This window comes from Neophocaena asiaeorientalis, unplaced genomic scaffold (genome assembly GCF_003031525.2).
Source record: "Neophocaena asiaeorientalis asiaeorientalis breed wild unplaced genomic scaffold, Neophocaena_asiaeorientalis_V1.1 scaffold161, whole genome shotgun sequence".
NCBI lineage: Eukaryota > Metazoa > Chordata > Mammalia > Artiodactyla > Phocoenidae > Neophocaena > Neophocaena asiaeorientalis.
Window position 1 is genome coordinate 641,413 of NW_020171987.1, and position 20,290 is coordinate 661,702.

General features: G+C 33.8%; 1 protein-coding gene across 4 annotated transcripts in view; it reads left to right on the forward strand.

Moving 5' to 3' along the window:
* RNGTT (RNA guanylyltransferase and 5'-phosphatase) overlaps positions 1-20,290 on the forward strand; it is a 242,835-nt gene that overhangs the window by 123,520 nt on the left and 99,025 nt on the right. For 3 of the 4 annotated variants that reach the window (XM_024747399.1, XM_024747414.1, XM_024747405.1), the window contains exon 13: positions 3,819-3,919. In XM_024747399.1, coding sequence (XP_024603167.1) covers positions 3,819-3,919 — 101 coding nt within the window. Of the gene's footprint in view, positions 1-3,818; positions 3,920-4,731; positions 5,105-20,290 lie in introns of those variants that run through there. The other variant, XM_024747417.1, reaches the window with a different exon arrangement.

Genomic DNA, 20,290 nt, shown 5'->3' on the forward strand with positions numbered 1-20,290 from the left:
GCGGGCCTCTCACTGTTGCGGCCTTGCGGAGCACAGGCTCCGGACGCGCAGGCCCAGCGGCCATGGCTCACGGGCCCAGCCGCTCCGCGGCATGTGGGATCCTCCCAGACCGGGGCACGAACCCGTGTCCCCCGCATCAGCAGGCGGGCTCTCAACCACTGTGCCACCAGGGATGCCCTTCAGTAATGTTTTGTAGTTTTCAGTATATAGACCATTCATTTCCTTTGTTAAATTTATTCCTAGGTATTTTGTTCTTTTAGATGCTATTGTAAATGGAATTGATTTCTTAATTTCCTTTCTGGATTATTCATTGCTGTTGTATAGAAACAACCGATTTTTTGTATTGATAATACCACCAAAGTATTACATTATTAGGAAGAAATTTAACAAAAGTTGTGCAAGACCTGTATACCGAAAACTACAAAACATTGCTGAGAGAAATTTAGGAAGACCTAAGTACTAAGTAAATAGAGAGATTTGAAGTGTTCATGAATCAAAAGATTCAGTATTGTTAAGATGTTATTTTTCCCTTAATTGATCTATTAATTTACTGCAGTCTTACTTAAAATCCCAGTAAACTTATTTTTCATAGAAATTGACCAGGTAATTTTTTTTTTTTTTTTTTTTTTAAAAATCTTTTTTGGGGTATAATTGCTTTACAATGGTGTGTTAGTTTCTGCTTTATAACAAAGTGAATCAGCTATACATATACATATAGTTTATCTCTGGGCTTTCTATCCTGTTCCACTGATCTATCTTTCTGTTTTTGTGCCAGTACCATACTGTCTTGATTACTGTTGCTTTGTAATATAGTCTAAAGTCAGGGAGCCTTATTCCTCCAGCTCCTTTTTTCGTTCTCAAGATTGCTTTGGCTATTCGGTGACCAGGTAATTTTAAAGTATATGTGGAGGGCTTCCCTGGTGGTGCAGTGGTTAAGAATCTGCCTGCCAGTGCAGGGGACACAGGTTCGAGCCCTGATCTGGGAAGACCCCACCTGCCGCAGAGCAATTGAGCCCATTCACAACTACTGAGCCTGTGCTCTAGAGCCTGCGCACCACAACTACCTGTGCGTAGAGCCCATGCCCTGCAACAAGATAAGCCACTGCAATGAGAAGCCCGCGCACCACAATGAAGAGTGGTCCCCGCTCGCCGCAACTAGAGACAGCCCGCACGTAGCAATGAAGACCCAATGCAGCCAAAAATAAAATAAATAAAAAATAAATAAAATAAAATATATGTGGAAATATAAATGCTACATTAGCTAAGAAAATTTGGAAAAGGAAAAACAAAGTTGAGGACTTACATAACCTGCTTTCAAAACTTAATATAGAGCTAGAGTTATCAAGACAATATGCTATGAGCAGGAGAGGCATGTTTATCAATGCAACAGATTAGTAAGAATAGAAATATATCTATATCTATAAACAACTGATTTTTGACAAAGATGTCAAGGCAATTCAGTGAGAGAAGGATAATCTTTTAACAAACGGTGCTGGATGAAATTGATATCCAACTGCCAAACAACAAACAGTCCCTTACTTCACATCTTATAAATAAATTAACCTCAAATGGATCATATACCTAAAAATAAGAGTTAAAACTATAAAATTTCTCTAAGAAAATGTAGTAGAAAGTTGCAGTGACCTTAGGATAGGCAAAGATTCCTTAAAGAGGGCACAAAAAGCACAAATTGTAAAAGTTTAAAATTGGTGATTTTGAAATGATGTTCAACATCACTAATCATCAGGAAAATGGAAATCAAAACCACACTGAGATATCACCTAACACCAGTTAGGGTGGCCATCATCAAAAAGTGAAAAGATAACTTGCTGGTGAGGATGTGGAGAAAAGGGAACCCTTGTGCACTGTTGGTAGGACTGTAAATTGATATAGCTCTTATGAAAAATAATATGGAGGTTTCTCAAAAAATTAGTAATAGAACTTACATGTCATTCAGCAGTTCCACTTTTGGATATGTATCCGAAAGAAATAAAATCATCTTGAAGAGACACGTGCATTCCCATCTTTACTGCAGCGATATTCACAGTAGCCAAAATGTGGAAACAACCTAAGTGTCCATCAGTGGATGAATGGTTAAAGAAAATAATGGTATACATATACAATGGAATATTATTCAGCCTTAAGAAAGAAGGAAATTCTGCCAATTGTGACAACACGGATGAACCTGGAGTACATTATGCTAAGTGAAATAAGCTCTTATATATATATATGGAATCTTAAAAAAAAAGTCAAACTTAGAATGTGGAATGGTGATTATCAGCGGCTGGGGGGTAGGGGAAGAGGGGACATACTGATCAAAGGGTAGAAACTTTCAGTTATAAGATGAATAAGTTCTGGAAACCTAATGTATAGCATGGTGATTGTGGTTAATAATAAAGTATACTTGAAATTTCCTAAGGGAATAGATCTTAAATGTTCTTACAACATACACAAAGAAGTAACTGTGTGATGATGGATATGTTAATTAGCTTGATTGTGGTAATTATTTCACAGTGTATACATATATCAAAACATCATGTCGTATACCTTAAATTTTTTATTTCTCAATCATACTTCAATAAAGCTGGAAAAAATAGTTGATTTTGACTTCATTAAAATATATTCAAAAGAAATTGTTAAGAAAATGAAAAAGCAAGACAAAAACTGGTAGAAAATATTTGCAGTACATGTATCCAAACAAGGCTATTTATCCAGAATATGTAAACAACTCTTCCAGTTCACTTATAAGGAGATAACCCAGTAAAAACAAGGGAAAAATTTTGAACAGACACTTCACCAAAGAAAATACACAGATAGCAGCAAATAAGCAAATTAGAAGATCTTCAACATCTGTCATTTAGAGAAATGCAAATTAAAATTATGAGACATACTTTAGAATTAAAAAGACCGACAATGCCTAGTCCTAGGGTGGATGTGGAGCAATTTGATCTCTCATGTATTACTGGTGGGAATGGAAGATGTCACTGCCATTTTGGAAAACGATTTGACAGCTGCTTGTAAAGTTAAACATACATTAACCATGTGACCCAGCCATTCTCCTGCTGGGTATTTACCCAAAAGTTATGAAAACAGATGTCCACACAAATGTTCAGACCAGCATCATTCCTGGTAGCCTAAAAATGGGAACAACCCAGATATCCATCAACTTGTAAATGCATAAACAATTTGTGGTATATGCATAGAATGGAATCCTGCTCAGTTTAATAAAAAGGAACAAGCTAATATATGCACCAGCATATAGCAAAACCTTGTGTAAGAATTTCTTATGAATTCTAGAAAAGGCACAACTATAGTGATAGAAAGAAGGTCACTCTTGCTGGAGAGTTGGTAACAGGGAACTGACTGCAGCTGTCAAGGGGAAACTTTTTGGGGGTGATTGAAATGCTGTATATCATGATTCTGGCGATTGTTACATGATTGTATCCATTTGACAAAATTCATTAGTTAATTTTATTAATTGTGAATTATCCCACAGTAAAGCTATTGAATAAGAAGGAACAAAATTTTAAAAAAATGATCAAACTTCCTTTAAGTTATAGTAGGATTGGAGGGAATAACAGGTTTCATTATTTTTCGAGACTTTCACAAACAAGTGTCTACATGCTTTGGCAGGAAAAAGAGGCCATCAGTAAGATGGTTGATATCTAACTTCACTCATCAGTTAAAAATAACAAAAATTATATTCAGAAAAAAGTAGTGATTTTGCTTAATGAAAAGTAATTGATATTATATTTAATAAATCAGATGTTTAATTTTTTAGCTTCATATTAACTATTATCATCATTTTATCACTTTAGAAATATAAACCTGGTCGATGTGATGATATTTTGAAATGGAAGCCTCCCAGTTTGAATTCTGTGGATTTTCGCCTAAAGATAACAAGAATGGGAGGAGAAGGGTAAGTATGCCCCTTTGTTTCCCCATGATTTTTACATGAAATAATACCGTTTGCATAAGGCTTCACTGTTTACTGGGTATTTTACATACACTTTACAAAAAGAAAGTAAAGTACTTTTACGTATACTCTATGTATGTACCCATAAATCGATCTCATTTTCCCAGATTACTTCTTTGACCTATCACAGCTAACATGTTGGTAGCATCCTTTAAACTTCACTAATTTTAGTCTTAAAAGAAAGTTATTTCTAATATAAAAAAATGAACTGTGTTTAATTGTAAAAGTGAAAATACATTTTACTTGAAAGTAATCCTGTTCAGTGAATTACAGATATAAGATATGATCATTAATATTATAATTAAATGTTTTGAAACAAGCCTTTTTTCCTTTGAAGGAAACTACTTCATGTTTGCATTTGGATAGCAAACACTTATCTATACTTTATTAGGGTAGGGTTTTAATTGTGGAATTACATTACAATTTTTCATTATGTTCATTATGTTAATTTTTTCATTTATTGGTTAATCTTCATTTTTGACTTCATTGATTGCTATTTTAGAGTAAAAAATGCTTTAGCATGAATATTTTCATTGTTTTTCCAAAGCCTTGTTTAATTTTACCTTGTTCCACAATTTTTTATGGCATCTCATATAAGTAAATACATAACAACAAAACAAGAAATGTTTAATCAAGAAAATCATAAAGAGAAAGTAAATAAGATAACGCTGGCAGAGAGGTTAAAAGTGTACCAATGCATGCCATAAAATTCTTTTTACTTGCCAAAGATAAACCACAGGTTTATTTTTTTGTAGCTAATGGAATGAAGGATATACGATGAGTTATATGAATCCAGATTCCAGAAGATTAAGTCTCTTAAGAGACTGTATATTTTCAAATAAAGGTACTGTGTAGTGTGGTGAATCCTAACTAAAAAAAGAATTTTATTAAGTCATATGGGTATCAGTTTTCAAAAAATAGAGTAGTTAGTATTTTACATCCTTAAATAAGAGTTTGTGACTTAATAGCAAAGTACAGTTTAGCCAGAACAATTATCTGGGGCCCCAAATAGTGTTGTTTAGGTATTTCACTGTCTATTGGCCTGGTTTAATCCAAGGATAGATAGATAACTTTTGACTGTAGGATTGGATAGAATATGTATATTCTATAGAATAATATAAAAGATTAGATAAGAGAAATAATATTGGCAATCTAGAATATCTGTATGCCAGATACTTTGTCAGGAAGAATAATCTTTAGTTTCCTGCTTATCAATACTTATCCAAAAATGTTATTTCTCTAATTTAATCTTAGCTATGCATTGGTATTAACATTAATATCAATTAATTTTTTATTAATTATTAACCAATATTATCAATATTATATTATTATAACACTATTAACTACTAATAATATGAATAACTAAATATTATTAATCAGTATTTTCTTGAAACTGCCCCCAAACACATTCCCCCTCCCCCCCATATATATAAAATATCTTTGGATAAATATTGCTAAGTAGTAAGCTCAAGATTATTCTTCCTGACAAAGTGTTGGGTATACAGATATTCTGGGTTGCTGGTTCACTTTGGAACCTCCACATCAAAAGTCATGGAAGCTGAGTGTAGGCTTATATGTTTTTCTGGAAGTGGCTTAGAGAAGACCACCACTCTTCTAAACAGTGGCAGCTGAGGGATTAATTCAGATGGTGCCGCCTGCATCTTCTTCTTTTTTTTATTCTTAAAAGTCACGGGTGAATATGGTTCTTTGGAAATAAGGCTTCAAAGGTGAACTAAAATTTGTTAAATTGCCTCATTACTAAATCTTTTATTTTGTCTAAATGCTTTATTTATAATATTTAGTTAAGGAGTATAAACCCTTGTGTGTTTCTGTTGATTGTTTCATTGAGTTTTGAAAGGTGATTTTGTTTTGCTTTTTACAGATTGTAATTCTTAGCAACACTTAAAAGCTACATGAGGCTAAATGTAGCATGTCCATTTTTCTGTGTTAGAAATGATATTATTAATTTTTTCCTTCCATTTGTCTATTGCAATTAAATATAGCAGAGTGTAATTCAGTTTAGTAGTTTGTCATTTGCTTTTATTCTTAGTATGTTTAAAAATATATATATTTTAAAATTTTACCTATTTGAATGTCTTTTTATTTAAAAAATGAATTATTCTTGATTCTAGTCCTCTTTAAAACACACCACAATGCCAGCATTTAAGGTGATTTTTTTTGGATAGCAATATGCAAGTTACATTGGTGTAGGTACCTGATTTATTTATGTAACATGGGTGTCAGTTTTCAAAAATGGGGTATTTAATATGAAATATAAAATGATAATTATGACATAAAATACATATTATTCAGTTAGCTGGAGTAATATGCTTTTTTTCATGGAGAGAATGTTATGTATTATAGCAGTTTTCACGAAATAAATGAGTTTATATCTAATACTTATGTTAGATGCGGTATGTTAGAGAGCATTATGAGAAGTATGCCTGTAATAGTTTGAAAGGAGAGTAGCTATGTCTCTGAATCATAAGAATTGTAGCATGTGATTAGAAGTGGGGCTAAGATACTAAAATACCATGAGACATGATACTATACATAGAGAATCCTAAAGATGCTACCAGAAAACTACTAGAGCTAATCAATGAATTTGGTAAAGTAGCAGGATACAAAATTAATGCACAGAAATCTCTTGCATTCCTATACACTAATGATGAAAAATCTGAAAGAGAAATTAAGAAAACACTCCCATTTACCATTGCAACAAAAAGAATAAAATATCTAGGAATAAACCTACCTAAGGAGACAAAAGACCTGTATGCAGAAAATTATAAGACACTGATGAAAGAAATTAAAGAGGATACAAACAGATGGAGAGATATACCATGTTCTTGGATTGGAAGAATCAACATTGTGAAACTGACTCTACTACCCAAAACAATCTACAGATTCATCACAATCCCTATCAAACTACCAATGGCATTTTTCACAGAACTAGAACAAAAAAGTTCACAATTTGTATGGAAACACAAAAGACCCCGAATAACCAAAGCAATCTTGAGAACGAAAAACGGAACTGGAGAAAATCTAAAAAAAAAAGGTCATGAAGAACCTGGGGCAAGATGGCAGTAAAGGCGCAGACCTACTAGAGAACGGACTTGAGGACATGGGGAGGCGGAAGGGTAAGCTGGGACAAAATGAGAGAGGGGCATGGACATATATACACTACCAAATGTAAAATAGATAGCTAGTGGGAAGCAGCCGCAAAGCACAGGGAGATCAGCTCGGTGCTTTGTGACCATCTAGAGGGGTGAGATATGGAGGGTGGGAGGGAGGGAGACGCAAGAGGTAGGAGATATGGGGATATATGTATATGTATAACTGATTCACTTTATTATAAAACAGAAACTAACACACCATTGTAAAGCAATTATACTCCAATAAAGATGTTAAAAAAAAGAAAAGAAAAAGAAAACCATGAGGCAAATTAATTTCTTTTCTTGATTGTGTTCCTAATATTTCTACAAAGCTTAGTATGGAGTGGAATGTCTTGAAAGGTATAATGTAAATACCAATCTTTGAAAATGTCTGCAATGAGCTTTTTTTATGATGTCTTAGGCTTTCAGAGTATGGTTTTGAATCTCCCTTAGCTGCTGTAATAAAGTGGTTATAGTATAGATTCTTGTTAGATTAAAATTTAATGCAAATAGAAAAATCTATTAGCTGTCCTGTTGATGGCATTTAAAATCTAAACTTTGCTCTTTTCCCTCCTTATAGTACCATTTCTGAAAATTCAAGGTATATTAACTTAATGATGATTTATCATGGCCTAAAATAACTTGTGTATATCTTAGCAGTTTACATTGTGTTGAGCTTTACAGACATACAATTCAGATTTTCAACTGAAAGCTATACATTGCTTTAAAATTATTGTGGGTTTATATTAACTGATCTCCAACCAAAAATTGTGGTCTTTGTGAAAAGCTAGGATTACAAAGGTTGTCTGTATTCTGGAGAGTGTAAACTCTTGAGTACGATGTCAGTGACTTATAGGGAGCTGTATAAACTTATTATTTGTATAGCATAGTTTAGAGCCCAGATTCTAGAGCCAGGCTGCCTGGGTTTAAATCTTCTTGTTACCTGTGTGACCTTGAGCACAGCCCTTGTTTCTGTGCCTCAGATTCCTCATTGGTAAAATAGGAATTGGCCTTGTAAGACTTTTGTGAGGTTTAAATGATCTAATATATGTAAAATATATATTAATATATATAGTAATTATATATTGCTGTTATTTTTGTAGTTTTCAGTAAGGTAGATTTAAAAGTCCACATTGCCTTTTTGCCGATCCTACAGTTCTGTTGTTTGTTGAACTGTATAAATTTCACTTTTGTTTGTGAATCATTTCCTGTTTGATTCCAATCCCTGTTAATTTTTCCCTTTTAAAATGCATATATCTTCAATTTATTTGTGTAATTAATTATAAATTGTTGAACACCTGGAGAGCAAGAAATAACAGAAATCACAAAATTTTTATGTATAGAATTTTTTGGTAACAAATGTCTTAAAATAATATTGACAATATGTATAGTGGTTAAGAACATGGATTTTTGGCCAGGACTGCACAGAACCAAATCCTAGCTCCACTACTTCCTTGCTGTTGTTACTTAATCTTTTTAAGCTTCCTCATCTGTAAAATGTCTACAGTAATAGTGATTAGCTCATAGATTTGTTGTGAAGATTTATTCATATTCTATATTCAATTGCAGGAGTGAACAAAGTAAATATGGGTTCTGCCCTTATAGACTTTTCAATTACAAGCTACTGGCCTAAAATGCAAAAATAGTATTGCTTTATGAGGTTTTGTAGGATTAAATATAAGATGCATCTTAACCAACTCAGGTCTGGGCATTTGAAGTTGAGAAATGCTAGCTTAGTAAGTAGCACGATGAAGTAAGTGAAATCAACTACATGATTCTACCTGAAAATGTATGAACAAGTCCTCTTAACTCTGCTGACTAAAGTGTTTTTTTTTTTTCCTTCTGCTCAGATTTATTTAAAGAAAACAATAATCTGATTCTAATGCTTACTTGAACAAGTGTTATTATTTATTTATTTTTTTTTGCGGTACGCGGGCCTCCGACTGTTGTGGCCTCTCCCGTTGCGGAGCACAGGCTCCGGACGCGCAGGCTCAGCCGGCATGGCTCACGGGCCCAGCCGCTCCGCGGCATGTGGGATCTTCCCGGACCGGGACACGAACCCGCGTCCTCTGCATCGGCAGACGGACTCCCAACCACTGCGCCACCAGGGAAGCCCCAAGTGTTATTATTTTTAAGAAAGAAATTATAGTGGTAAAATATTCAGACTGCTGAAAAAAATGTTCTTGTGTAAGAAAGTATTAAGTCAGCAAGAATATAGCTAATAAACTATAGGGGGGAAAAAGAGTCTTATTTCTCTGCTGAACAGAGCCATTTTCTTTTTTCCCCCTGTGTTCTATTTTGGAATGAAATGCTTAACTTTTATTTACAGTTTATTAAAAGAATTATTTTAAATAAATGAAATTAATTAGAGTTAAGAGCACTAATATAACCAATATTATTACATAGTACTTTTAGTAACTGAGCTATTTGGCATATAGCTAGCTGGTCGGAGGGGTACAACAATGGCTACTTTTATTTTTTAGCAAATGGCCATGGTACCTGCTTTGTTTATCCTATTTGAACATATTCTCATCATGCAAACATTTTTTAAGACAAATGCTTCCTTGGGTTTCAGTCCTTTGAATGGTTAGTGTATCAAGTTCTTGATTATGCTGTATTTCCAAGTGGGCCGGGTGAGGGAAGGAGAAGCTGTGGCTGGCTGTTCAGTTCCTCTGCCCAGCTGTCTATGAGGTATTAGTAATTCTTCTTAACCTTTGATTTTGTCTTCCCTGCTTCCTACAGAAAATCGTTCTCAGGCCATCTACCAAAAATAAATATAGTCAAAGCACCTAGGAGAAAAGGAACATGTGGTTTACAAACTTGTGCTTGTAACGTCACTGGAGTCAAAATACTTTTCTTTCACTTGTTAATTTACTGAAGAGAAATTGGTATTACCTTTGTTTTGTCATTTGGTTCTTTGGCATTTAACTATTTATTCATTTCAAATTATTCATTACAACGAGAACCTTTTGCTTGTGTCATTTGTTCTAATTTAATGTATGTTTTACTTAATTGCAATTGTTCTAAGTTAGCTTTTACGTTATGAGGAGCTTGTTACCTGGGAGATATCCCTGGGGAATATTGTATAGATTAAATACTAGTGTAGTTCCTACTTTGAATCACATCGGAGAGAATGTGATTCAAACTAATCCAAGCAGCCTGTGAACATAGTATTTTACTATAGACCTTCTTGAGTTTGTATCGTATCATAAAGGAGAGTCACTCTCCATGCCATTATATTAGTCTACTGCAGAAACAATTGTGTTTATAACAAAAATATTACTAAGCCTTAGTAAAATGAAATGCTTATGTTCTAGTCCAATGGCTTATATTTGATATAATTATGGATGGAATTTTAAAAATTAGCAATTTGTTACAGCTTGCGGTATTAGGATTTGGCCTGGAGTATTGATGAAGTTACTATAAATTTATTGCTGAACATCCCAAGTTCAAATCTTGTTTATATATTATGGGTAAAATGAGGAAAAATTTGAGCTTTTTAGCCACTGTGCATTTCTCTGTTTAATGAAATTGTGGAATAAATTAAATAGCTCTGATTATTAAAATAATTATAACTAGTGATAGAATTATATTCTTGTAACTCTCACAGTCTGTTTTGAACCAAGCCATTTAATTTGGTTTAAAGAGTTAATTATGACAAGAGGATATTTAATATCCTCTAGCATATGACAGCTTCAAAATATAAATATGGTAATTTATTGTAAAAAGAAGAAAGCTAGGGCACATCATTGTTAATGCAGTCCTTTTATCTCTGGAAAATGGAACTCATATTAAGCTTTGAATCTCAAGGGAAAGGATATGGGGGAAGGGTATGAAAGGAGCTCATTTTGTTCTTTGTGTACATCAGAAAACTATCTTAGCAAACTGGACTTCCAAGTGTTGAATAATGGGATAGTAAGAACAATTATGATCCATGATTTTTGCAAAGCTTCATGAAGCGGTGTTGCTAGTGGTTGTTTTCAGTATCTTACTTTTATTATATTGGTACCTGTTATATATGACCTTTGTTTTCAAAAAATTATACTCAATTATATGTAGGAAACGTATTTCATTGTGTAATAACAGCTTAAGCTTTAGATTTTCTAAATGCATATATACATACCAGCATTGTTCAGGTGCTGATTTAGCAATTGTATTTATAGTACATTACCACCTTGTAATTAGAAACCTCTATCAACTAGAAGTTTTCTATATCTGCAGCTCAGAGATAGTTCATGTTCATGCTGATAAACAGAAGTCATTGCAGGTTTCATACGCATGTTTTCAGTCATCAGAGGAAGTCTAGATTATGCAGCTTTTTAAGAAAGTACATTCTGTTTTTATTTAACTGTTTGAGAATTGATGATCTAAATTGTAGTAAATTAACATGTTAGTATCAAAAGTATTTTTCCTGACCATTATACAGTGACACGAGTTCCTCAAGTATCATCAAATTTACCTCTTCTGAGTAATGTTTTAACTTTCATAACTAGAGCTGGACTATGTATTATTTAGATTTTAAAATTGCTTCAGCATTTAAATATGGATTTATAGTAGAAAGTATAGACCGTATTACATAGTCTCAAGGGAGTTTAGAATACATTAACTGTAAATTACATGAATTCATTACTAAGAAACAACGACCTTTATTCATCTTTTTCAGAATCTAATTTATAAAAATGAAAAGGAAATCACTATCCTCTTTGTCTTCCATTTACTTTTGGACTTTCGGCATAGTAAGTAGCAGTGCTAGTTAAAACTGATTAATGATCACTATTCAGTAACCATTCCTTGAAAACCATCTGTGTGCAAACCACATTGTGAGGTGCTGGGAATAAAAAGATGGGTAAGCCCTATCCTGAAGGTATGAGTAGCTTGACTGGAGGGACAGATGTAGATAAATATCAGTGTGACAGATGCTGTACTCTCAGTGTGAGTAAAGTACTATAGAAGCCCAGACAGTCTTATATTACATATAAAATATTTTAATTGTCAATAATAGTACAATGAAGGTTCTATAGAAGAAGGTTCATTTGAGTAGAACTTTGTAAATACATAGGCATGGCATTCAAGATATATAGTCTGAAAAAAGTCATGAAATTACATGAAATGTTTATCGAATCATTAGAGTTTATGGAAGTGAACACTTGAATAAAGTAGGCTAGGACCAGATTGTGATAGACCAAGAAAAGCAGAGTAGAGAATTAGGACTAACCATGGAGAGTTAGTGACCAATAAAAAGAATTGATATTATCTGTGCTTTAGAAAGTAACTGGCTAGAAGATAGAGATTAATAACATATTCTAATCAGTTTTACAAGCCAGAAACCTATAAATCATCTTTGTCTACCTTACCTGGTTATCCAGTGAAGTCCTGTTAGTTTTTACTTCCTAGATATTGCTTAAATATGTTGACTTTCTTTTGTTCCCTAGTCATGATCTTAATTCAAACAAGCATTGTGTTACCTGGACTACCGAAATAACCTCTAACTGATCTTACCTTACTACCCTTGTTCTCACGTAGTACATTGATGTTAGTAGACATTACTAGAACTCTGTTAGCTTTTTTCTTCCCACTTCTCTCTTTTTGGTTAGTGCTTGCCTGCTGTAGTGGGTTGAAATGTGTCCCTCAAAAAGGTATGTTGCATGCTCTGTACCTGTGAGTGTGATTCTGTTTGGAAATAGGATCTTTGTAGATGCAATCAAGGTATAAGTGAAGATGAGGTCATACTAGAATAGGGTGGGCCCTTAATCCAATATGACTAGCGTCATTAGAGAGAGATAATTAGAGGGGAAGAGACATAGAGATGCATGAAGAGAGAAGGCCATGTGATGAGGGAGGCAGAGATTGAAATGCTGCAGCTGCAAGCCATGGAATGCCAAGGATTGTCAGCAAACCACCAGAAGCTAGGAAGAGGCAAGAAAGGATTTCTCTCCCATGGATTTCAGAGGGCGTATGGCTCTGTCAACATCTTTTTAAATTTTTAAAAAATTTTTGGCTGTGTTGGGTCTTCATTGCTGTGCATGGGCTTTCTCTAGTTGTGATGAGCGGGGGCTGCTCTTCATTTCAGTGCACTGCCTTCTCATTGTGGTGGCTTCTCTTGTTGCAGAGCATGGGCTCCAGGCTCGCGGGCTTCAGTAGTTGCGGCTCAGGGGCTCTAGAGCGCAGGCTCAGTAGTTGTGGTGCACAGGCTTAGTTGTTCTGCGGCATGTGGGATCTTCCCGGACCAGGGCTTGAACCCATGTCCCCTGCATTGGCAGGCAGATTCTTAACCATTGCGCCACCAGGGAAGCCCCCTCTGTCACCATCTTGATTTCAGACTTCTAGCCTCCAGAACTGCGAGACAATAAATTGTTGTTTTAAGCCACCCAGTTTGTGGTACTTTCTTATGGAAGCCCTAGGAAACAAATACACCTTGTATATATTGTTTTACCCTTTAACTTTATTCTCTTTCCTTATATTTTAGATTTATCTCTTATAAACAGCATTTAGCTGTATTTATTATCTTTGGTTATATTTTATCTTTTAAATGGAGCATTTTGTGTTTTATACTTACTTAAATTAATCAAAAATATGAAAAATTTTCACCATCTTATTTTGTGTTATTTGTCCTACCTTTTCTGTATTTATTTTCTTCTTCTTTCTTGCCTTATTTTATTTTGATAGTTTTTTTCTCATTTTTTTCCTACTCAGTTTGAAGTTGTGTTCTAGAAATTTTACTCTAGAAATTTTAGCATGTGTATTTAACTCAGTAAGTCTAAAGTTGACATTTTTACCTTTCCAAATAATGTACTTTTATTCTACTCACTTCTTTCCAACTTATGTGTAATTACTGACTTTTTTCCTTTTTATTAAAGCTCATAATACATTATTGTGTTTTTATTATGTACAGCCAATATTTGATTACTTTTCTTATTTATTTACAACTTCTTTTGTTATGCATCCCCTCTATTATCTCATACCTTTTATGTGGAATTATTAAACTTCTGTCAGTAGTTGTATTCTTTAACATTTCTTTTAGACTCTGCTAGTAGCTAATTTCCATTGTTTTTATGACAGTCTTTAGTTTACCCTATTCATTGGACATTGAATTTGAAGTAAACAGTTATTTTCCTTTAGCATATCGATGATTTCATTCCAGTGTCCTCTGACTTTCAGTGTTACTGTTGAGAAGTCAGCTGTCAGTACAATTGTCTCCTTTGAAGATAACCTTTTTTTCTTTCTGTTTTACTTTTAAGAGCCAATCATTGTGTTTAGTGTAGTCTAGATTCACTGTGATGAGTCTAGGTATGGATCTTTGTTTTTCTAACTGAAATTTACTTGGCTTCTGGAAAATACATTACATTGTTTTTCATCAGTTCTGAATATTTCTTGCCATTATTTATTCAGATGTTACCGTTGCCTCATTTCTTCTCTCCTTCCAGAACTTAGGTTGATTCATTTGATAAACAAATAAATATTAAGCACCTTCTCTTTGCTAGTAACTGTTTTAGGAGCTTGTGGTACATTCTTTTCTTCCCAACTCTGCCCTGCCATCACTGTTTTCAGGCCACCATCAAACATAGAGGCAACAGGTTTCCACAAACTTCTTCACAGGTGCCCCTGAATGGTCCCTGGTTAGTGACTTTTCTCTGCTCCTCCAATCATATCCTTTGTGATCTGTACTCCTTAGCTTCTCCTACAGTGGTATAAGGTCTGATCCTTATAATAAATTCCTGATGCCGTATCACTGGAAGGTTCTGATCCCCAGGTTAAACCATAACTGATACATAGAGCTGACAGGTGTGCGAGAAAGAGAGAGGAGTCAGGGAGTCGAGGATTTTTGCCTGAGCAGTAGGATGAAGTTGCCATCATCTGAGAATGGAGGAGAATGTGGAAGAGTGGGTTTAGGAAGAAAGATTGAAAGTTCAGTTTTGAGTATGTTGAGTTTGATATTGTAATAGTTAACCATCTTCATATGTCAAGTAGCTGATGAATATAATGAATTTAGAATTTTGGAGATTTATTTTGGACACTGTCAGTGTATGGATGGAATTTAAAACTATGAGACTGGATGATATAGCCAAAGGAATAGATGTGGATAAAGAGGATGAAGGATTGAGCTTTGGGGCCTGTCAGCATTTTTAGAGGCTGGGAGAAGATGAATCAGCAAAGAAGGTTGTTGGAAAAAGCTTAGCAAGGAATTGGAAGTAATGACTTTGGTCAAATAATGCCCCAAAGTAATGAGAATTGAAAATTCCCCTTTTGATTTATTTTTTTTTTTTTTTTTTTTTTTTTTTTTTTTTTAATATTCAGCTTGTTTTCAGAACTGGTATGATGCAATTTGTATTTTGTACCACATTTTTATATATTCTAACATCTGTCCAGAATAGTTATTTTGTTCCACTGATCTTTCTGTATTGAGAAATATGTTGTACTCTAAAATTTTGAATTTGGCAGGTTACCAATTACGCTTGTCTTTACTTCTTGTAAGAATATCATAAACATTTCAAATTAAAAGTCCTTTTAATTTGCTAACTTTACTCTTTTTTTTTTTTTTTTTTTTTTTGTTAGTACTCTCAACCACTGCGCCACCAGGGAAGCCCACTAACTTTACTCTTAAGTGAATTATAATCACCCATCACTTTGGGTATCACTTAGCCAAACTTTAGTCTGTTGAGGTAATTCTCTTTTTTCCCCCCATCTGTGGGCTTTGGCTATTTTCTTTTTATATAGTCAATCCAAATATATATTAGAAAAGAAAAATATCAAAACTCATCATTCAGTTTTGAAGTTTAGTTGCTAAATTTTCTAATAATATAGTGTTTCGAACCTGGTACCAGAACCTATACTTAAGTTGGCTAGGTATCATCCCCTATCTTAACTTTGACAAGGTCAAGCTGACGTTTCATGGGAGGCCAATTTCTAGACTTTCTGCTTGGCCACTGGCTCTGAAGAGTAGACTACAGTGGTTTTCCTTATCAGGGACTTTCGTCCTGATACATGCAACTTTGTGGATCTCCTCTGAGGAAAACTGAAGAATATTCTTCATTCTCTGAAGTGCCATATGTTCTGACTTCGGGGATTTGCATTAATTAGATTCTGACCTTACCTATATCATGCAGCTCTTCCACCTCTTACTTTTTGCATCTGAAAAATGAGAACATTGGAAAGATGATCTCTAAAGTCACTTTCTGCTCTAAATTTTTGTGATTGAATATATACAGTTGATCCTTATTATTCACAGATTCTGCAGTTGCAGATTCACCTACTAGCTAAAATTTACTTGTAACCTTGCAGTGCTTTCACAGTCATTCGTGGATATGCACAGGGGGACAGACATTAGGAGTCATCCTATGTACACGTTCCCAGCTGAGGTTGAGCAAGGCAATGCTCTGCTTTCTTGTTTTAACTCTCATACTGTAAACAAGTGTCTTTTTTTTGTGGTGCTATGTTTTTCACGTTTTGGTGATTTCACTGGGCCTCCAAGTGTAGCGCTGAAGTGCTATGTAGTGTTCCTAAGTGCAAGAAAGCTGTGATTTCCCTTTCAGAGAAAATGTGTTAGATAAGCTTTATTCAGGCATGAGTTATAGTGTTGTTGGCTGTGAGTTCAGTGTTAATGAATCAACAATATATATTAAATAATGTGTCTTTAAACAGAAACACACAGAAAACAAGGTTATATGTTATTTGGTTGACAAAAATATGATCAGAGGATTGCAGGAACCTAATGCTGTATTTCCCCTAGAAGCAGTGGTTCCGTATTCACTAATTTAGTGTTCCTGGTGATATTATAGAACATAACTACTGTGAATGACAAGAATAGACTGAATATTTTTTCTTTTATCTTGTCCTTATGCTCCTTGGAATAATAAGCTCTTGTTCTGTTTCCCCTAGGATCTATCATTCTGCATATCAGCAACATTTAATAAGTACCTGTCCACCCCTCTAGGTCATCACAAAGCACCGAGCTGATCTCCCTGTGCTGTGCTACTGTTTCCCACCAGCCAACTATTTTACATTCAGTGGTGTATATATGTCCACGCCGCTCTCACTTCGCCCCAGCTTATGTTTGTGTTGTATACAACGTCCCTGGTTCTTAATTGTACTTAGTGGGAGGAATAGAGAAAAGTTTGTCTGCTCTGTCTTCCCGGAAGCAGAAGTCCCAGTAACATATAATTTAATTTATAAAATTTAATTATGCATAACCTTTTTTTTTTTTTTTTTTTTTTATGCATAACCTTTTAAGAACAATTGATATTGTAGTTGCTCACCAATTACTTATTGAATTGAGTTAAAAGTGGTGCATATTTCTTTAGGAAGGCTGTTTGTCTCCATCCAAGAGCTTTGTGAATCGAGAAAAGGAAAACGCAAATAAACACTTGTAGCATTTCTACCAAGTTAGTTTTCAAATATATCAATTTCTACACCTTTTCATAAACATAATTTATAATTTAGATGAGGAAAGATTGAATGTATTGTATTGACAATAGCTTCAGTCTTTTCCTATCATTTCCATTGTTAACTGGTTCTGTTACATTCAGTTTATCTTGGATGATCATTTATCTTTTAATTGTGCTGTGGTTTGTCAAATGAGCCTGGGCTTTTATTACATAGCCACAGATCACCTCTGGAGCTAGTGAGCTGGTCAAAGTATGTATTCTGAATTGCAAGTTGTCACTTTGATGTTACTCCACACCCTTTGAAAGATGAAGGTGCAGATGAGTCAGGTGATTTTCAACAAATGCTACTAGAGTATTCAATTTAGATTTTAAGAAGTACATTTTAAGACTCTTCGGTTTGAATAATGACTTAAGTTTAAATTTTAATTGGACTGAACGTTTTCATCATTTTTTGATTTTCACAGTATTTTACCCAGTTAATTAAAGTCAGTAATGTCTTCATGAGGTAGGACAGTTATCTCCATTTTACAGATGGGAAAATTGAAAAATGTCATTTAGTTATGACTTATCCAAGAGCATTCAGTGAACTGAGATTAGAACCAGAACAATAGACCAAGATTGGAATTCTAAATATATATTTTTTAACCACTATCTTGTGTTGAGTCCAATAGACCATGCCAGTAACCAAATTAAATTTATATATCTTTCAAAATGAGAGCAAGGGGGGAATAGGGTTATCCAATTAGAACTTTAGCTTCAGACATGGTCTGTAAATGTCTAATTTTTCAGTCTGATGCATCAGGAATGTTTCATCATTATCATATCCCCTTTTTCATATGCAGCATAATAAAAAGTCCGTAATACAAGACAGTAATTTCAAAAATATGAATTTCTCCTTAAGAAATACGATAGTTATTTGAATTTTTTTACAATTTAAAGGAAAACTGAAAAATGTGATATGTATAACAAACATATAAATATAGTGCATATCCTTGCCATTAAATATATTACATTTCTATACTTTATATATTGCACAAATGCAATTGAAAATTTATGGTAGGTTTACAAACTGTCAATGCTTATCATGTTAAAGACTACTAACTGTGTAAAATAAGTTGGAACTTGGAAAGTGGTTTGTTAAAATTAAATTTCATTCCATATTAGTCTTCTGTTAGTTTGAAATATTTATATAGAATATTTTAGAGTAGTTTGTTATAATATGTTAGGAAGAATTTATTACTAAAAATTAAGAGTCTGGGTTCTAGATTTAACTCTTATTCTGCTAAATATATTGATCATGGAAGCATATTTGCAGATTTGTCTTTGGGAATTAGAATCTTCATATAGCAGTTCATTATTGATAATGTAGCACCACGGAGATTTCTTCTCTACTAATTGTTTTCTTTTCACATTTTCTTCTTTTGTATTCTATTGTTAAAATTCTAATCAATGCCAGGTAAAATTGGGTAATAATGTATTGCTTTCCAATTCAGTGCTTCTATTTTTCGCGGTAGGTTTTTGTTTAAAATGACTCCGTTTGAGGTGATATTAAGCAAGTTAAAAATTAAAGTCTGTATCTCAGTTGTCCAAGATTAGGAATACCTATAACAAAACCAAGTTTATTATAAACTTTATTCCTCACTCCAAACTAATTCTCCTCTACCTTGGAAGTCCCATAATGTTTTGTTATTGAAATTTGCTTTGTTTTGCCTTACATTATTGTGAGCTGTTAACTTGACCCCCAGAGTACCTCATAAATTGTTTTACACTGCCTGTTCTCAGGTAGATGTTTTGAATTGAATTCAGTTCCCTGAAGACAAGACAAACACGTGACCCCTTTCTGATATCTGGTTTTTAATATGGATATGTTTCTGTTTAGCTTGTTTCTCATTAGGCTGTCAAATTATGTATTTATTTTTAGTATTGTCTATTCATAGTCAGTTTTCTTCACCTGGTTAGAATTATTAAGATTTTGTTTCCCCAGTAATCTTCTAATTTGCATGGTGAAAAATCAGATGATCACTGATCAATTATTTTAAAATATAAATTGCATTGTAATACATGCCATCTAGATGACCAGTCTAACCAGAACAGTGCCTACCACATAGTAGGTGCTCAAAAAATAAATAAATGGATGAATGAGAGAACTAACAAATGGTTCTTATAACCTTTCTGTTTAATAGTTTATCCACTTAGATATTTATAAGTAAGATCACCGTGTTCAAGAATTTGTTAAAAATCCTTAATTTTAATTTAAACTCCTTAGTGCCAAAAACTGCATCTCTGCGTGAACATGCCACATGAAGCCTGTTAACTTTATTAAGATGTACCAAATTAATAGTTATCCAAAGTGAGTTGATAGGTTAGGGCCCATTGAACAGAACTGCGTAGAATTGTTAATGAGATATAATGTGTGTGAAGGGCATCTATAGACTGTAAACTACTACACAAAGGTTAGTTCATTTATTAGGCAGCTTTTATTATTAAAATGCAACCAGTAATACATGCTAAATAATACTACTGTACTGTAACTACCCTTATCAGAATATGCAATATATAGTTGAGCATATATACTGGATTGTATAGATTGTCAAGGTACAGACTAAGCTGTATCTTACTCTTGGCAAAGTGTCTTTGGGTGTTCCTAAATAATAAAAAAATACAATTATATAGAAAAATTACAAAGAAATAACTAAGTAGATAGTATGTTATCTTGATAGATGATTATTAGAAAGTAAATTTCCAAATGCCAAAGCTGTAATAAAATCTTTTTTTATAAT